Source organism: Protomyctophum bolini, assembly GCF_963924005.1.
Source record: "Protomyctophum bolini genome assembly, chromosome: 7".
In the NCBI taxonomy this organism is placed as follows: Eukaryota; Metazoa; Chordata; class Actinopteri; order Myctophiformes; family Myctophidae; genus Protomyctophum; species Protomyctophum bolini.
In genome coordinates, this window is record NC_137868.1 from 36,102,813 (window position 1) to 36,121,261 (window position 18,449).

Sequence of the window (18,449 nt, forward strand, 5' to 3'; positions counted from 1 at the left end):
GGCATCTGTCTAATCAATAACACCAACAACAACAACAATACAAACAGTAAACAAGTAGTAACGCCTAGTGTAAGAATTAAGTACCATGAGTACCAACGCATCTAGTTGTACTACGTATGTACTGCGTATTGCGTGTTTGCTTGGGATGTAAGTGTTGTATCGAGTATGGACAGGTATAAAATATAAATATAAAGACTCCTAAATGTATTATCTGAATCTGCAGTTCTGCACCCAGTACTGTCCTTGAGTTGAGCGAGCCTTTCCCTTGAAATAAATATAAATGTAGTCACAATGCATAACAGTACATTAACAGTATTAACCGGAAGAAATATAGCCAAGTGAGCGTAAACGATCTATCCCCAGTAAGAGTGGGTAAAAATGAACAGGCAAGCCACAGTGGATATAATGAGAAATTATTTACAGTACATTACCTAGTGCCATATCGTTGCTGTCGGGCAGAAACCTCTTATCATTCTAACGGTTTGTGGGTTTCTTTGGTAAATTAACGGCCTACTTGATCATACTACAGTGTCACAAAAGCTTTGGAAGTAGCAGATCTACAATCGTGGAATGTGGGGCGAATTTGAATCCTGAAAAGTAACAGTTTTGGACATATGAGGTTTCCACCCGACAGAGACGACATTATGTCTTGTTCTCCCCGGGCTAGGTTGGTGAAAGGTTTGAACATGATCTTATGAATTCATGCAACCGATGCAGGGAGATAAATGTCATTACTGTTGCACATGTTTACGGCTGTACTGTACGTAATAAAAAAACATTGAATCACAAGCAGTTTTTCACTACAGTGTGAATATTACTTTCATTTTACCACACACAGAGAGTAGTAGTTCACTTTCTATAACCGGTGCAACAGCATTAACAATGATTTCTGCAAGAGATGGCACTTTCACAGAGCGCCCCAGGCTACTTTTCTATCACTAACATACAGTGCAATCACAGCAGGGCAGGCTATCATTCTGTATCAGTGTTGTCACATTTTTACGAGAGCAATAAGCAACCAGGTCTACGAAAACAAACCCACGGGCAACTATAGGCCAAATGAGCACTATATTTTCCACAAAATTAATCTTGGGAAATATAAGCCGTGAATGGAATTGTTTCCTGTGAATGGAATTGTTATGGTGACCTGAAAATGCATGGTCTGTTTACGCAGTAGCTTGAGAGAATGGGAGAACCCTGTTATTGAACAATCACCACTATAGCAACGATTACTATGGGAACATATAGACATGTACACTTTGTACAGTGCATACAGCACTATAGTAAATCAAAAGGTGCATATACGGACGGTGCTTTGCACACAGGCTATCATCATGATTCAATGCTGCTTCATTGGCTGTGATGACTATTGCACCTAAGCTTGACGAATGGACGTGTTCAATTCGAAGGCCGAGGGGCCATTGATCCGTTTGATAACTACCTACTGAGATGCAAAAGGAAACACGGGGATTGATTGATTGATGACTTCATTGATTTCCCGATCGACAGATCGGCTTGCTTGGATCAATTAATTCCCTTCTGGGATCTGCGTTAACAGCGGAGTAAATCTGATTTGACGTGAGCGTTCTGAATGCAAAGATGTGATGGATGGCATCGCACAGTGTAGTATAGTGTGCAGCTACAGCGTAAGTGAAGAGTTCCAAGCAGAAGTTATACCACCAACATATCATTTTTGGTAGGCTACTTTATTAAGAATTTCTGTGTGTTCTATACACACTTACTCTTTTGTATTATTATTATTATTATTATTTAACCTATCTGTTCTGTGTTTCATAACTGTTGTACTGCCACGACAACTGAAATTCCATCACGTGAACAATAAAGGGGAAGAATAATCACACCTGAAGTGAGTGGTGCGACAGTACCGTGTGGGGTTAGAAGTGGGGTCCTGGCAACATAGGGGGGGCGGTTCCTGTGAGCCTTCCCGCGTCCGAAACGGTCAAGAAATGACAGAGTTACCGTATTGCAGTTTCCGTGCTCGGACACATACGTACAGTACTAGAATTTCGCCCGGCTTCGCCGGGCTCATCCCAGTGTCGTTGCAGCGCAATATGGGAAGAAGGAATTTTCAGGAGTTGACAGAGTCCACTTCATGTTTCAGCTGTGTTTTTAAACTCAGTAGTGTGCCCTGCACACAGCGCACACTCGCAATTGCAGCTGGAGGGCGACGCGACACACACACACACACACACACACACACACACACACACACACACACACACACAGAGAGCGATGTGTGGATAAATCAGAGATTTGGGAAATGTGTTCTGAATGGGCCAGAATATATGTGTGTAGGCTGCAACAATGATTTCATAAAGTGTAGTTTAGTTTTGAACAGGCAACTAATGTAGTGATACACACACACACACACACACACACACACACACACACACACACAGAGCGATGTGTGGATAAATGACTGAGATTTGGGAAATGCGCACGCAAGCACATAATGCACGGCGTTACAGGATTATATAGGTCACGTGACACACACGGCTTCCACATTTCGCTTCATACTGGGTGAAAGTGTCCTTCCAAAAATTATATTGTCGCTCGAAATTCTTATTCACAATGACATTGAGTTGAGGTGTTGTTTTGTGGGTAATTGTTGCATAAGCGCTATTTCGCACAGGAGTCCCGTGAGGCGGGCAATCTCCCTCCCCTCCCCTGTGTCTGAAGCAGCTAGCATGGAAGCTATATGGAACCTTTCCCTCCGAGTGCACACAACCATGCCGTTATCCACGCGTCCATCCGATAGCTTTTAATGTAAATGTCCCATCCACTGAGCAAAAGCGATATAAGCGCCTTATTCATTCACACACACACACACACACACACACACACACACATGCACGCACGCACACACACGGTCGCCTGCAGACCCAGCTCCCAGCGAGTGCTGCTGCTGCAAGCAGTGCGTGTAACAGAGCTGGTGACGTAAGAGGCAGGCAGTGTTGCCAGGTTTGCGAATTGTAAGCGAGTTGTAGTGTATGTAAGTAGCGTGGTTTAAAGGGCTTGTTTGTGGGCTGGTTGGGCTTGTTTCTGACCGTGTTGGGGCAGCAGTGATTCCGTGTTCCGTGTAGGAATGTTTCATAAAAGTATTATTTGCAGAGTAAATAAGACACTTGAAGGGCTAAAAAATAGCCTATGTCAGTTCGGGGAGCGTGCCGAATTTATTTTGCATATAGAGATGTGTGGTGAAAGTGTGGTTCGGTCGGAGATAGAGCACAAAGAATGAGTATGGGTACCACTTTTCACTTGTATAGTAGATACAAACAGATCGACACACCTAGATGCGTAATAGAGCACCGCTCAAAAAGAGTAAAAAACTGACTTATCCGTCAATGGCAGTCGTAAAGCAGACACTTTGTTTTACTGGTCTTTGGTTAAGTAAAGACAATGGATGAAGGAGGCTAGTGGTGGAAGACATTGTTAGACATGCTCTTGTCTGTCTTTATAAGAAAAAGACAGAGGGGAACGAAACAGACTCAGCATGAGAGCTTCTTCGTCGACGGCTAGCATCTTCTGCCGCAGGATGGTTCCGGCCGCTTGCCGCCGCCCTGCTATTTCACACGCTAGATTAAACCTAGAATGTTGTAACATTACGTAGGCCTATTTCATGCTGAATAAATACTGTCTGTCGTCATTGCTTGTCAGAAGGTTCCCGAACAACATGATTAGGCTACCCTGACTATGGCTTTAGCTGGATCTTAGTTTAAACGTCAGTGTGGAGAGACCATGACGGGGTTAGTGTTAGCGTATCTAATGGCGTGTGAAGTGCCTTTAACTGCTGGCTATGGTTTTCCTTAAGTAGCCTACCAACAACTAATCGGAATGCTATACGCTACTACTACTCCGTGGTGGGCTATAGGCTAGGGACCGGCCCCAGCCACTGCCAGGATTATTGTTGCAAAAATAATTGCGATAAACAATATTATTAAAATGATTGCGATGCTACTACATTAACTACTTTTGCTGGGGACCCCCTGGAACTCTCCCAAGGACCCCTGGGGTCCCCAAACCAATGCTTTAGAGAATTTACTCTAACTTGTCATTAGTGTGTGTTATAATGGTCATTGTGTGGCCATTAGTAGTGGGTTAATGTCTGTAACGGCTGGCTGCCACGTTCATAAACGCAGGGAGACACGAGCGCTGCCATGCACGCCTTAATGTAAGGTGGGCTCTGTGGAGCAGAACACACTCACACAAAGGCCGTGGGAAGTTGGTGTGAAATAAAAAAAAAGAGGAGCAGATTTGACAATGCCTGGTGTGTGACGTGTGTGTGTGTGTGTGTGTGTGTGTGTGTGAGAGGCATGCTTCTGTCCACAGCCCCAGACTGCATTGTGCCTAATAGGATTTGTTGTGAGAGCGTTTCGCCTGCTGGCCATGCGGCCGACCGTCACTGTGCTGTTAGTCGTCCTCATCGACTCTCCGCTCAGCGACATGCGTGACAAACGTGACCTTAAAGCACGCTTGTGCGTTAATTAAATGGAAATGTGCTTATCTGATGTCCCTCTGAGGACTTGTCAACTGCTTTCAACCTGGTGTCCCTATTTTGGCCATGTCATTATAGTCGAGTGAGCTTTAGATCAGCTATAGGGCATGGCATTTTGTGGTTCCATATATGGAAAGCCCATTCATTTCCCCATAGAGATTTCAGAAAATATGTATACGTTCTATGGTCATGATTCACCAGGTGCCTCGTGGCTTGGTTCCAGATAATTCATGTAAATACTTTGGGAAATCTCTATTCACCATCTCTATTCACCATCTATTCAACATCACTGCTATGCCCTATTATTCACCATGCAACATCACTGCTATGCCCTATTATTCACCATGCAACATCACTGTTATGCCCTATTTTCACCATGCAACATCACTGTTATGCCCTATTATTCACCATGCAACATCACTGTTATGTCCTATTTTCACCATGCAACATCACTGTTATGCCCTATTATTCACCATGCAACATCACTGCTATGCCCTATTTTCACCATGCAACATCACTGTTATGCCCTATTATTCACCATGCAACATCACTGCTATGCCCTATTATTCACCATGCAACATCACTGTTATGCCCTATTATTCACCATGCAACATCACTGTTATGCCCTATTATTCACCATGCAACATCACTGCTATGCCCTATTATTCACCATGCAACATCACTGTTATGCCCTATTATTCACCATGCAACATCACTGTTATGCCCTATTATTCACCATGCAACATCACTGCTATGCCCTATTATTCACCATGCAACATCACTGCTATGCCCTATTATTCACCATGCAACATCACTGTTATGCCCTATTATTCACCATGCAACATCACTGTTATGCCCTATTATTCACCATGCAACATCGCGTCACACTGTCACACAACAAAAAATAGTGCTTAGATAGTGGTTAATCGATTCAGAGGCTAATCAGACAATGCATAATTTAGTAAACAGTTAATTATATGATGATTGTATGTATGCAACCTTGGGAGAGAATCACGCAAGGACGCAATGTCCCTACTTGTAAAGACATTACAGTGATTGTTAGGCAAATATCAGCTGACCATTGTGATAATTGGATTGAAAACGAGACTTCATCTTGAGAGAGAGAGAGACAGAGACCCTTGACCCTACTGTCTTATAGTCATGTTGTAAACCTTAGCAGACATCATATACCGTAAGATTTAATATAAATAGGCATTGATGGATTTAATATAGTTATTGAAAGCAGTGCATAAATTATAATAGAAATGAGCTTACAATTTCACATTATCTGTCACATATTGTTTGTAAATAAATTCTAATTTTTGTGTTGCAATTTAGTAATCGTTCTCCCTTTTTCCCTGGGGTTTCCCCTCAACCATATTGGAGTGCAGGGGAAAAGGTCATTCACATTACAACCCACTCCTAAAAACCACTCATCAACAAGCCTAATGACCAACGCTAGCTGCTCATTGACATTCCTGGTTAAAGGGGGGAGGGGGTTCTTATTGTCATTACAGAAATGGAACAGGAACAATAATGGTGCTAACCGTTTGATTAGCATGCTCAGACACACAAGTCCGTTAAACAACAATGGTTGTCAAGGTCACCAGTGTTATCAGGCCTGCTGTGTCCTGTACTGTTTGAATGTAAAGAGATGCAAAGCTGAATCCCTCTCATATTATGGGCATTTCCGAGGAATATGACGTATGATGCAGTCACGTCTAAGGGCTGCCGTGTATGTGTGTGTGTGTGTGTGTGTGTGTGTGTGTGTGTGTGTGCGTGCGTGCGTGTGTGCGTGCGTGCGTGTCAGTCATTGTATAGACGAATTCAGAAACAGGTCTCATGGTCGCAGCTTACATAGCCGACATAAACCTGCACCTAAAAGCCATAAACTACACAGGTTCATCCCGATGTTCTGGGCATCTTTGTAATGTTAGTGTTAGTAAAAAGCAGGTAAAAGAGTAACATTTGAGGCAGACTAACATCAGTCAGTCTACCATTCACTGTAGTAGAAGAGGTGCAGGTTTAAACCGCAGCTATGTTGGCTCCACCTACAGGAAATACGTAAGCTGCAACCATGAGACCCGTTTCTGAATTCGTCTACGTGTTGAGGTGGGAGGCTGAGTCTGCTGCTGGCTCCTATAGTAGCTTCCATTCAAGAGCCAATCAGCATCTTGGCCCTGATCGCAGACGCTGATTAAGTGGCTGTTCCACTTTTTGACTGGTCTGCACTCAGAAGACACGTGATAATGTGATTTCACGATGGTTTAGCAGGATAAGGTTTCTTCCCGACAGCAACGATATTACAACGAAATATATGCAGCATTTTCATATAATGTATACATGTGTTTTCTCTTACAGACACACTCCTGGATGACTTCCTGTTGACCTACCTGGTGTTCATGTCTACCAGTGACCTGTGTCACGCTTTACTTGGACAATATCCTTTATATTCTCCCACCAGAAACAAACTTTTCAGTATTTCCTGTATTGCTTCCAAGATTATCGGACTTCCCACAACCTGATATGAACAATAAGGCCATTGTTTTCCCCCTGTATCGCTACTTCAACCTCATGCCATCGGGACTAAGATACAGACCCTTGAAGTGGACAAAGATTTGTTCCCTCAGCCATCGCGGCATTAAACAAACTGTGTATAGTGGGGACCTCATGTATTGTCTTGGTGAAATGGACACAGACACATTTATGTGACCAAACGTCAAACATTTGACTGGAACGGGGTCATCTGGTGCCGTCCCGGGCACTTCCGCAGGCCAGGAATGCGGACGTGCCGCTCTCAAACATGAAGACATGAAGGGTTAAAAAAAAAAAACAGAGGTGTGCCGTCTAAAGGCGCAGTGCCGTTCAAGTTATGTCCCGATAGGGACATGCTTTGGTGTCACAATAAATGTTCCTGCACCGATTTATCCATTACGATGTATTAGATAATTTCGGTATTTCTGCTTTATATCCGACAATGAGCAGAGACACTGGAAGGGTTGCGATTGCAGCACAAGTGAGACTTCAAGGCAAGCACTTTTCCATGGGAGACCGTAAGGCTATGAAACATTAGCAATGGGCATAACAGGCAATGGATAAGGGATCTCTTAAAGGCAATGGCATGTGGCACAGTGATTGGTTTAATCATTGTAACGCCCAAACCACACCTATACATAATGTAACGGGTAACGGAGCTGTTTTAGGGATTTAGACAGGTAACCAAAATACCTGCGCTTTAGTGGGGGAACACCCCTTCCCCACTGTTAAATAATAGTATAAATAGTGTATTTAGCGAAAATGGAGCCCTGAACCTCTAACTGATCCCGATGAGCAGGTTGGTGCGTTTCCTCAGATACATTATGTACAGTATCTGTCCCAGACAGCACTGTGTTGCATCACATACTGTATAAGAGTGGGCACCAAGGGCAGAGTTCTAATCACGTACACTTTACATTACTTCAGAGTAAGACCATTTCCTAAATATTAAATTGTCTAACATTTGTTTAACATTTGGACGTGCCCACCACTCTTCCTTGGTGCCCACCCCTCCTGTTACCACCCTGCTGTGCTATGAAACGGGACTCCCTCTCAGACAGTCTGTGCTCAAACCTTAACCGACACCGCCCACCTATGTCACCAAGCGGCGGCGAGGGAAGGAGGACGGGAAGGACGCCCTGGAGAGGAAACGCAAAGTCCTGCACCTGGTGTCCCAGTGGAGCGCTCTGCGGAGGGAGTTTATGAGGGACGAAGAGCACATAAAGATGTTCATGAAGGTACGAACAGGGGTCATCGATGTCCCTTGGACAAATGTGTCCGTGGCAAATGTTCTGTTTTACACACCATTATAATGTTCTTATTTCCATCAAAAGACCCAATTACTGAATGTCAAGTCAAGTATGTCACGGTTTTCTTCAGAATATATGACACTTATTTACCACGACACATGGCGGAGTCCACTAGTATACTAGTGGTTCCCACTATTGCTAGTGGTTTTCGATATAGGACCCCCATAACCCTGAGTGAGTGAGAGAGTGAGTGAGTGGGAGAGAGAGAGAGAGATAGAGAGAGAAAGAGAGACCACCGCGGAGGGTGGGTTCAAATGCACCGTGGTGCTGTGGTGGCACCTTTCATTAGGGAGTGTTGGACGAAGGCTCTACATCCTCCCAGGGGGCTCCTCACTGGCAGGTGAGTCAGTATAGGATACAAAAGCAGTAACACCGAATTGTGTGTGGGGAGGAATTCATTGGCATAACGACTAAATTGGGGAGGAAAAAGGGGTGAAAGAATACACAGGGCGGAGGTGGGAATGAAAGGCATGACAGCGTGGCATGGGAGCAGCCGGGTGTGATGGGATAAAGTGACCTGTGTTTCCTGGTTGCAGACCCTGTACCGCTACGTTCTGGATGACCTGTACCAACACCCATGTCTGGAGCAGGACGTCAGGGAGCTACACACCCTGATACGACTGCAGCGCAGCCAGTGAGTTACCACGCACGCACGCACGCACGCACACGCACACACACACACACACACACACACACACACACACACACACACACACACACACACACACACACACACACACACACACACAGGTGATTTACAAAATGTCATCCAATCAGGAGAGAGAAACAAATAAATATAATTCCAAATCAAGTTCCAATTTTGATCCAAATCACTTAAAATTTCACTTATTCTGCATCCTGTATGCGGTCTTTCTCCTGACCTGATTGGATGAAATTGGTATCCCGGCCGGAAAAAGTAGTTTCTGTTTACTAAAGAGCTGGAGAGAGACGGGGAAACTCCAGTTATTGAACAAACACGAGCAGCGATTGCTATTGGAAGTACAGAGCTATTTAACAAAATAAAATCAATTACTGCTGCACCCTTAGCATCTCTCAGAGATGAATTGATGCATGACGTTCTTCTACTATCATAAGGAATAATTCATGTAGGACATCAATAATGCAGAACACAGGGGAATTGTGTATATTTTTAAGTAGTACGGTACGTCTGAGTGGCTTTCCGCAGCGCTGTAAACAGGAAACGTGGCTGTGCAGAAGGGCATATTGGGAGAATGTGAGAATGGAGAACAGAATGGGTCCAGTGACATTAGAGAGAGGCCCTGCTTTGTGTCCGCCATTCCATCCCGTCAATGGATGTCTTTCATCGATTAAGTCTATAAATGGGGAGTTCTGGTCTGGTGGTGTTATGTAAGAACCCATGAAGGTCATGGTTCTCGTCGTGTCCGCGGCACATCCATTGGACACGAGAATGTCCGGCGGTGACAGAACGGGAAAAACGAGTTGTAACAGAGACGTCATGCTGGGTCATCCTGGTCCTGCAGTCCCAGACCCAGCAGAGACACAGACACGTCATGTGGCGGCTAAACAGGCAGCCGTATCGGGTCTAACTTTATAGTTAAACCAAGCCCCCAGAGCAGCTGGGAAACGTTGAAGCCGCCTCACCTTGCTGGTCAAAGCTGGAACTGTAGGTGGGCAAAGTCCATTCACGAGGAAAAGAGCGAGCGGCTGGGGTGTAATACAGAACGCTCGTTCATGACTCGATTCAGACACGTTCATGGAGGTGTGAATTCTTTATGTTTATTATAATGTCATGTAAAATTAAATAAAACGTGCTTGGGCTATGATGACATGCACAAAACAAGGGACACCAGATTTAAAGTACACATAGCATATATAGGCTATGTAGAATTCACCATTGAATTTACCTCTGCATTGGGAAAGGAGTACAGTAAAAACACAGTAGTATACTGTACACCCATTGCATTGTCTGCCTCAGACCACCATCCACCCTCCATCCCAATTGGTTCCTCACAGCGTCCCGTCAGACAGCTGGATTCAATATATCTAGACCACTAGGCCAGCGAGGTGGCTATCTGCCTGTCTGTAAGTGCATGCATGCATGCACACACACACACACACACACACACACACACACACACACACACACACGCGCGCGAGGGGCCTAGCTAGTAGCTGTGCTCTGCTGCGCTAGATGTTCTTGTTGAAACAAGGCTTAATGAAGATAATCCCGCCTTGCACTGTGACCTCTGTGTGTAAACAACCTGCAGGCCTTCTGTCACGCCAGTCTCCAGACACAACGGCCACGCCCCACAGCCACACACCCCCCCCTACACACCCCTTTGTTCACATGCAGCCCCTGATCATAGTGGTCTCCTAGCAGTCCCATCCTCCTCCAACCTGATCATAGTGGTCTCCTAGCAGGGCCATCCTCCTCCAACCTGATCACAGTGGTCTCCCAGCAGGCCCATCCTCCTCCAACCTGATCATAGCGTTCTCCTAGCAGGCCCATCCTCCTCCAACCTGATCATAGCGTTCTCCCAGCAGGCCCATCCTCCTCCAACCTGATCATAGCGTTCTCCTAGCAGGCCCATCCTCCTCCAACCTGATCATAGCGTTCTCCCAGCAGGCCCATCCTCCTCCAACCTGATCATAGCGTTCTCCCAGCAGGCCCATCCTCCTCCAACCTGATCATAGCGTTCTCCTAGCAGGCCCATCCTCCTCCAACCTGATCATAGCGTTCTCCTAGCAGGCCCATCCTCCTCCAACCTGATCATAGCGTTCTCCTAGCAGGCCCATCCTCCTCCAACCTGATCATAGTGGTCTCCTAGCAGGGCCATCCTCCTCCAACCTGATCACAGTGGTCTCCCAGCAGGCCCATCCTCCTCCAACCTGATCATAGTGGTCTCCCAGCAGGGCCATCCTCCTCCAACCTGATCATAGTGGTCTCCTAGCAGGCCCATCCTCCTCCAACCTGATCACAGTGGTCTCCCAGCAGGCCCATCCTCCTCCAACCTGATCATAGTGGTCTCCCAGCAGGCCCATCCTCCTCCAACCTGATCATAGTGGTCTCCCAGCAGGCCCATCCTCCTCCAACCTGATCATAGTGGTCTCCCAGCAGGGCCATCCTCCTCCAACCTGATCATAGCGTTCTCCTAGCAGGCCCATCCTCCTCCAACCTGATCATAGCGTTCTCCTAGCAGGCCCATCCTCCTCCAACCTGATCATAGCGTTCTCCCAGCAGGGCCATCCTCCTCCAACCTGATCATAGCGTTCTCCCAGCAGGGCCATCCTCCTCCAACCTGATCATAGCGTTCTCCCAGCAGGCCCATCCTCCTCCAACCTGATCATAGCGTTCTCCCAGCAGGCCCATCCTCCTCCAACCTGATCATAGCGTTCTCCCAGCAGGGCCATCCTCCTCCAACCTGATCATAGCGTTCTCCTAGCAGGCCCATCCTCCTCCAACCTGATCATAGCGTTCTCCCAGCAGGCCCATCCTCCTCCAACCTGATCATAGCGTTCTCCTAGCAGGGCCATCCTCCTCCAACCTGATCAATTGTTACTAACTGTCTAGTTCTTATTTTAGACCAATAACTCACAGACCACTTTCAACCGTACGTCTCTATTTTTGGGCATGCCATGCCAGTTACATACAGTAAGTATGGCATTAATTTATTTAAAATATGAAATATTGAGATACATGGTTGCTGACAGCATGGATCCCCAGCACCCTCTCCGTTAGTGCGGTGGTGGACATGGTGTCACGTACGCTGTGTGTCCCTCTACAGAGTGTGGGTCACCGGCAGAAAACGCTGTACTATTTACGAGCCCCTCTCAGCCAGGTCAAACAGGACAGGAGGAGGCTGGGATCGACTTCTCTGCTGCCAAATTCCAGCAGGTTGGCTATTCACCCTATCCTTGGCCCTTCTCAATTCAATATCTGCTCACTGCCAGATTTTGCGAAGAGAAACTAGTGGCCAGATCTAGGAAAACAAGCCAAAACTAAGTGACTAAGGTTTTGCCACTTTGGCTACTTGGAAATAGCAGCTCTAGATGCTATTACACTTTTAGAGCATATCCGTGTCGGACTGTTGGTGGCATAGGCTAACAATAGATGCAAATAAATATGTATACAAAATCATCAAAATATGTATCTGAAAACTAATGGAGAGAGAAACAATCCCCAGTTGACCTTTAAGCCAACATTATATTTTGCTCTCCTATAGAGCCCCATTAAGTGTCCATGACCACGGGGAGCTTTACCTAATCTGTATGTCGATATACTGTACAAGCTCACAGCTGGTCAGGGACACAACACTTTGTGAGCTTGCATACCCCCTATTTTGGGGGAGTGCCAAACAAAGTAATAAATGGGGCTTGAGCCAGAATATCAAGGAGGGGGAGAGTGTGGTTTGTCCACCTGTGACTAGATCATATAACCCTAACCCTAACCCTAACTGCCTAAATTGTAAATTGTTCTCCTCCCTTCCTCCTCCTGTCCCCAAACACCTCCGTCAGTCACCGCCACCCTTCCTCTCTCAGTCTCTCTACCCTGACCTGTTAACAGTGTTATATAATACACCACACACAGCTCATTGACATTCACTCTGAACACATTTCTCTTCTCTTCTTTCTCTTCTCTTCTCTTCTCTTCTCTTCTCTTCTCTTCTCTTCTCTTCTCTTCTCTTCCCTTAAATTAGATGAAGGCCCCCTCCCCAATCCCCCACATGTTTCATCATCAGTGAGTGACTTGCACAACCCCCCCCCCCCCCGGCTCTGTGCCAGTGTTGCCAGATTTGTGCAGAGCAACCGGGTCTATATAGGAAAACATGCCCAAAATAAACAACTAGGCTACATGAGCACTTAAACCATCAGCTATTTGGAAATAGACGATCCACAATCGCCTGCATTTCCCCCCCAAAAAAATCTTGAATTAAAATGTGGGATTTTAATTCCACATTTTTGGAAGATCTTTGAAACATTCAACAACACAAATCTGGTACGGGGGTCCCTGGCACAAAACATTTTCACATAGGGACTATTAGGGACAAATACATTCATTTTGGGTCCATGACATGAAAATATTTGAGAACCACTGGTTTAAATAAAAAAATAAACATGTCATGTCATGTAATAAACATAAATAAATAAACATAAACAAGCCCAAAACACCACAACCCAGGCCGCTACCACTACCAATATTTACAAGCAACTTTACAGAAAAAGTCCCTTATAATAAGAGGACATGGCAACCCTGCTCTATGCCAGCCAAGCAGCCCATTGTAGCAGAGAGAGGTGCAGAGGGATGCTAATGCGCCAGGGGGGCCATCCATCACGATGCCCTGGGCCTCTGCTTGATAAGAACAGCAGTGATTCATTGACGGGTTCAGATGGGAAGGCCTAATAGCCACAAAGCACTCTCATCCGGACCTTGTCGCCACATGCAGCGTTAATAATAACAGACGAGAAGGGACTTGTAAAACGCAAATAGTCAGTTCATCTTCATGTAAACACATGAACTCTGGTGTTCCTATTTTGGGACCAATTTTGAAGATGTTTAATACAAAATGATATCAGGGTATTTTACTATTTGAACCCTATACAGGATCCCTATTCTTGGGGGAACGTTCGCCAAAAGAATGCTGATCTACAAGCTCACAATGTGTCGCAGCGCAACATGTAAACTGGTTATTTTCAGCAAAGAGATTCACTGTGTAGACGGGGAAAGAAGGTCTTAGACAGAGCTTAAGTGGTTAAAAATGTCTAGTATGTGGATTTACGCTTGTATAGTTGATGGAGAATTTGATTGATGTATTTCTTCTCTTCCAACCACCCCACTCCACCCCCACCCTGCACCCAAGTACAACGGATGAATATTCCCCAAACGGAAATAAGGTAAGCTTCTCTGCAAAGTAGGCCTATACTACAACACGGCATATATTTGTCTCAAAAGCTAAATCAGCCTTCATCCCCTTTGGGGGATAAACAATTACCTCATGAACGGATTACAATTAATGAAACATCACTTACAGTAGTCTATGTAGTGAACCTGAATCTGGCTGGCCAGTTGAAACACTTTAAACCCTTGTTTTATCAGTTAGATTTTGTTGTGTGTATAGTTACAGTTTTCAAGAAATCTCTAAGAAGAGAATACCAGCACTTAGTGGTTAGTTTAAGGCACTTTATTATTCTTATAATTAGCATAGTATGCTGCAGAGAAGCCAGCACAACGTACGCGTTTCAGTGTATAGCCTTTGTCAGCATTGCATGATGTAAACAACGGAAGTGTCACATTTATAGTGTCCGTAGGTGCGACACCTTCCCCTGTTCGTGTCGATACAAACAACATTTAGCCAACAAGAACCAAAAAGTACAAACATAGTACAGAAAATGTCACAATATTTATATATACGAAACTTTGAAAATCAATAGAGCACTGAATACCAGTCCCTTTAGACAATATAAGAGTACAGGTACTGCGTGCAGGCTTCCTTGCTTTAAAGATGTGTAGTTACAGCACTTTGACTTTTTAGGGCAGAGCAGATATTGATAAACAATGTTTGCCATTTGGAATTCACCCCATACAATAAGGCTGTCTAGCAGGCTGAGTCTTTCTTTTATAAATCGTACGTACTTGTGTCATGACAAACACATAAGCGTCCTCGCCTCATTGTCCACAGTGATGGTCTCATCCTGTACGATGACAGATTGCATTCTAACTGAAACACTGGCCGTTTTCTCCTTTCAAACAAACTGACTGCCTGCATCAGGACCCCATTGTCCTTATGTTAGTACTTCCTGTGAAAGCCATAACTCTGCAGTGGAACAGAAAAGGTACAGGCGTTTTCACACTGAAATGCCATGCATTTCCCTTCTCCTTCCAGAGCAAAGCCCCTTTCCACCAATTGAGTCCGAAAGATAACGGGCTGCGATCCAGAGGGACACAGAGGGAGGACAAGGAAGGTGAGTGTGGTGAAATAGCTTTCTTTCTTTCTTTCTTCTTCACACATTCCCCGCCTCACGCATAGTTCCCAAAATTGTTGTCAGATTGCGTGCTGTGTGTGCACCACAGGGACTTTCCAAGGCGAAGAGAACAACAATTGCAATCGCTCAGTGACAAACAGAACTGGGTGGAGTAGCCAAAAAGTGTAAAGTTTTAATAATGACTCCAGTGGAAGTAAAAGCTGTATATAAATAATTACTTGATGGTAAGAGTAAGAAAGTATTTAGTGGAAAACTTCTGAATGTCTTGAGTAATTTCTGATTTCAAAAATCGACAAAGGATCCACTAGTGCTAGTCGCACATATGCCCCATTTTTAAATATTCAATATAAGCTGCAAAAACATGACAAAAATATTAGACTCATGACATGAATCCCAGTAAAAGGACCACTTTTTTCAACCTGTCTTAATTGGTCATCACGTATTGTGTCTGGGTAGCGGAGTCGGTAGAGCTCTCGCCTTTGGACCACAAGTTCATGGGTTCGATCCCGGGCACCGCCAACTCAGCGAATGAGTAGCACCGCTTGGTGCAGTAAGTTGTGCGGAAGTACTGGGAACTGATGGTAGGTGTGGCGCTCCACCTCAGCAATCCATCTCCCAGGGGTCTAGCGCATTGTAACGGGGATAGACTCCATCTCCCAGGGGTCTAGCACATTGTAACGGGGATAGACTCCTGCGTGTTAACGTGGCTGATACCGACACTAAGCCACTCCCGACCTACTTGAACGGGGCTGAGTCGGCTCAAGTGAACTTCGCAACATTCGACGCGGTAACACCCTCGCTTTAGCTGAGCTCGCTCGGTGGTGTCTCTCGTGGCTCAAGTTCGCTTCAGACGGCGCGCCTCCGTCGCAGTTTAAAACTAAGGCCCGTCAACTCGGTATGTTAAATGGTAGTTAGTGCTGTGGACAGTTCAGAAACCCGCCCACCGGTGACATCATCAATGGGGAATCCAAGCTAATAGAAAGTTCAGGTGTTCTATTCCTGGAAAGTTAGCATAGTTGCTAATGTAATAGAACTAAAATAAAAAGGTACAATTACCAAACCCAAACCTGTCTAACGAGGAAGCCACTGGTAGGCGGGTTTCTAAACAGACCTAGTAGAAAATAAATGCTACGTTATTTTAATCATGATCATTAGTGAGGACCAATTATATGAAGATAGTTTGTAAATGGGTGAAGTCGTCCTTTAATCACTGTTCCAAATCAATGCTCATGAAATATTGAAATGCATGTAACCATGGCAACACTAACAAAGAAAACTGTAGTAGCAGTAGTAGCAGCTGTTGGTTGGACTACAGAGAGGTTACCACGACAACAAAGCTTTTGTTATTTAATATTATCTGCGGTAATCAAATTTTTCAATTATACAAGCGTAATTATGTTTTCCTTTGAAAGTGGTCATGGTATAAGAGCAATAATGCAACTCCACGGAGGCCTGATACAGGCAAATTAACTCTGCTTCACAGTATGGCGTTCTTCTCTTCTGCCACATTTTATTACAATTTAGGCATTTAGCAGACACTCTAATCCAGTGTCTCTCAAACTTAACAGCCCACAACCCCACAAATGAACCATTTGAACTCGAATGCCCCAAAATAATCATTTCAACTGGGATCCCCCACCTCCACCCAGACAAGCACTTGGAATTGTAGAGTTGAGGCATTACATATTCAAAGATTTGCATACATTCTCACAATTGTTTGAATGGCCAAAGTGTATAATATATGGTATGGTTTGCGATACACATGGCCGGTTGTTTTCTCCTCAGTGCTGTGCCAGGTGTACGTGAGCATGGATTCCTACGTCAGCATGAGGGTCCATGCTGGAGTGGAGGCCCAGGAGATGATACACACCCTGGCAGAGAGGCTGGACACCCCCCAGCAGGACCTGGTGCTGGTGGCCATCACCTACCCTGGAGGTAAAGGATACTAGACCAGGGGTTCTCAAAGTGGGTGGCTTGACGCAAGTCCAAGGGTGCCGCAGAATACTTTGGCAATATTTAGAATTCATCCACCATTTCTATACTTAGTTTACTAAGTATAGTATAGTATAAAACAGACCTATAGTTGCACGGTACTTGAGTTATTTTTCCATCTACACCAATGGCCCTATCTTTGGCACGCCTTACCCTTTATCCCAAAACTTCTTTGCCATATTTTACTATCTTGAAACACTTGAATGTTTTTCAAAATAGTAAAAAAGGGCATTTTGACGCAAGATATAGCACAAAGTCTATTCACAAAAAATAGCAGAACTATAGATCTTGCTATTTTTGGCGAATGCCCCTGTTCCCGGATACGATTGCCTGGTCCCTGCTGGCCATGATTCATGTTGGCACCGGAGTACACTTCATTCAACTGTAATGGTACTTGCAGTACGTGCCTCAGAGGCGCACTGTGTACTATGTGGCTTTGGGAGACAGAGAATGTCATGTCGCAGAAGAAGAGTCACTTGTCAGAGTTTAGAGCAAATAATAAAATAGCAGATCTATAAGCTCGTAGCGCGGCACTCTGTGCCGACTGTGTTCCTGACATTGTCTTGAGTTATTATAATAACATAACAACCAGTAAGACGCCTGAGGGCGAGAAGCAACAGAGCTTAATCTGGTAACCACACTGGTTATCATGAGACTGTCACAATATGGCCATATATTGACATTCCCATGGGCTAAACAGGGATTGTATAGGGCATCGTCTGGGAATGCCTGGACCTTTTTTATTTTCTTAAATTGACGTTTTCAGGCCTGTTGTTGTTGCTGTTGTTTTAGCGCGACTTCGCCCTTAGGGTGTCTTACTGGTTAGATGAGAGTTTTCTGCCCGACAGCAACAATATAATATGTCAGGGCCCAGATATGAATGTCTGAGAATGTAATCAAGCGACCTCAAACGTCTAGCCATCACACATATTTCCTGCTACATAAATACACGTCACCCTGCAGACATATGGGAGAGGAGAGGAGGGGGGCGTTGGGGATAAACACCACCAATGATCTGACATGAATCAGGCATGCAGGTGTCTGTTATCAGGAAGTGAACTGCTTGGCTGTCATGCTGTGGAGCCTGGTGGCAGGACTACTTATCTCTGGACCAGAGCTGCACACACACACAC

At 45.1% G+C, this 18,449-nt stretch overlaps 1 protein-coding gene across 2 annotated transcripts in view; it reads left to right on the top strand.

Annotated features, from left to right (window-relative positions):
* Window positions 1-18,449, top strand: part of rapgef5b (Rap guanine nucleotide exchange factor (GEF) 5b) — a 45,436-nt gene that overhangs the window by 17,668 nt on the left and 9,319 nt on the right. Inside the window, exons 4-9 of one of the 2 annotated variants that reach the window (XM_080768682.1) lie at window positions 6,878-6,956; window positions 8,145-8,289; window positions 8,898-8,995; window positions 14,202-14,235; window positions 15,225-15,303; window positions 17,110-17,259. In XM_080768682.1, coding sequence (XP_080624808.1) covers window positions 6,878-6,956; window positions 8,145-8,289; window positions 8,898-8,995; window positions 14,202-14,235; window positions 15,225-15,303; window positions 17,110-17,259 — 585 coding nt within the window. Of the gene's footprint in view, window positions 1-6,877; window positions 6,957-8,144; window positions 8,290-8,897; window positions 8,996-14,201; window positions 14,236-15,222; window positions 15,304-17,109; window positions 17,260-18,449 lie in introns of both variants that reach the window. The other variant, XM_080768683.1, reaches the window with a different exon arrangement.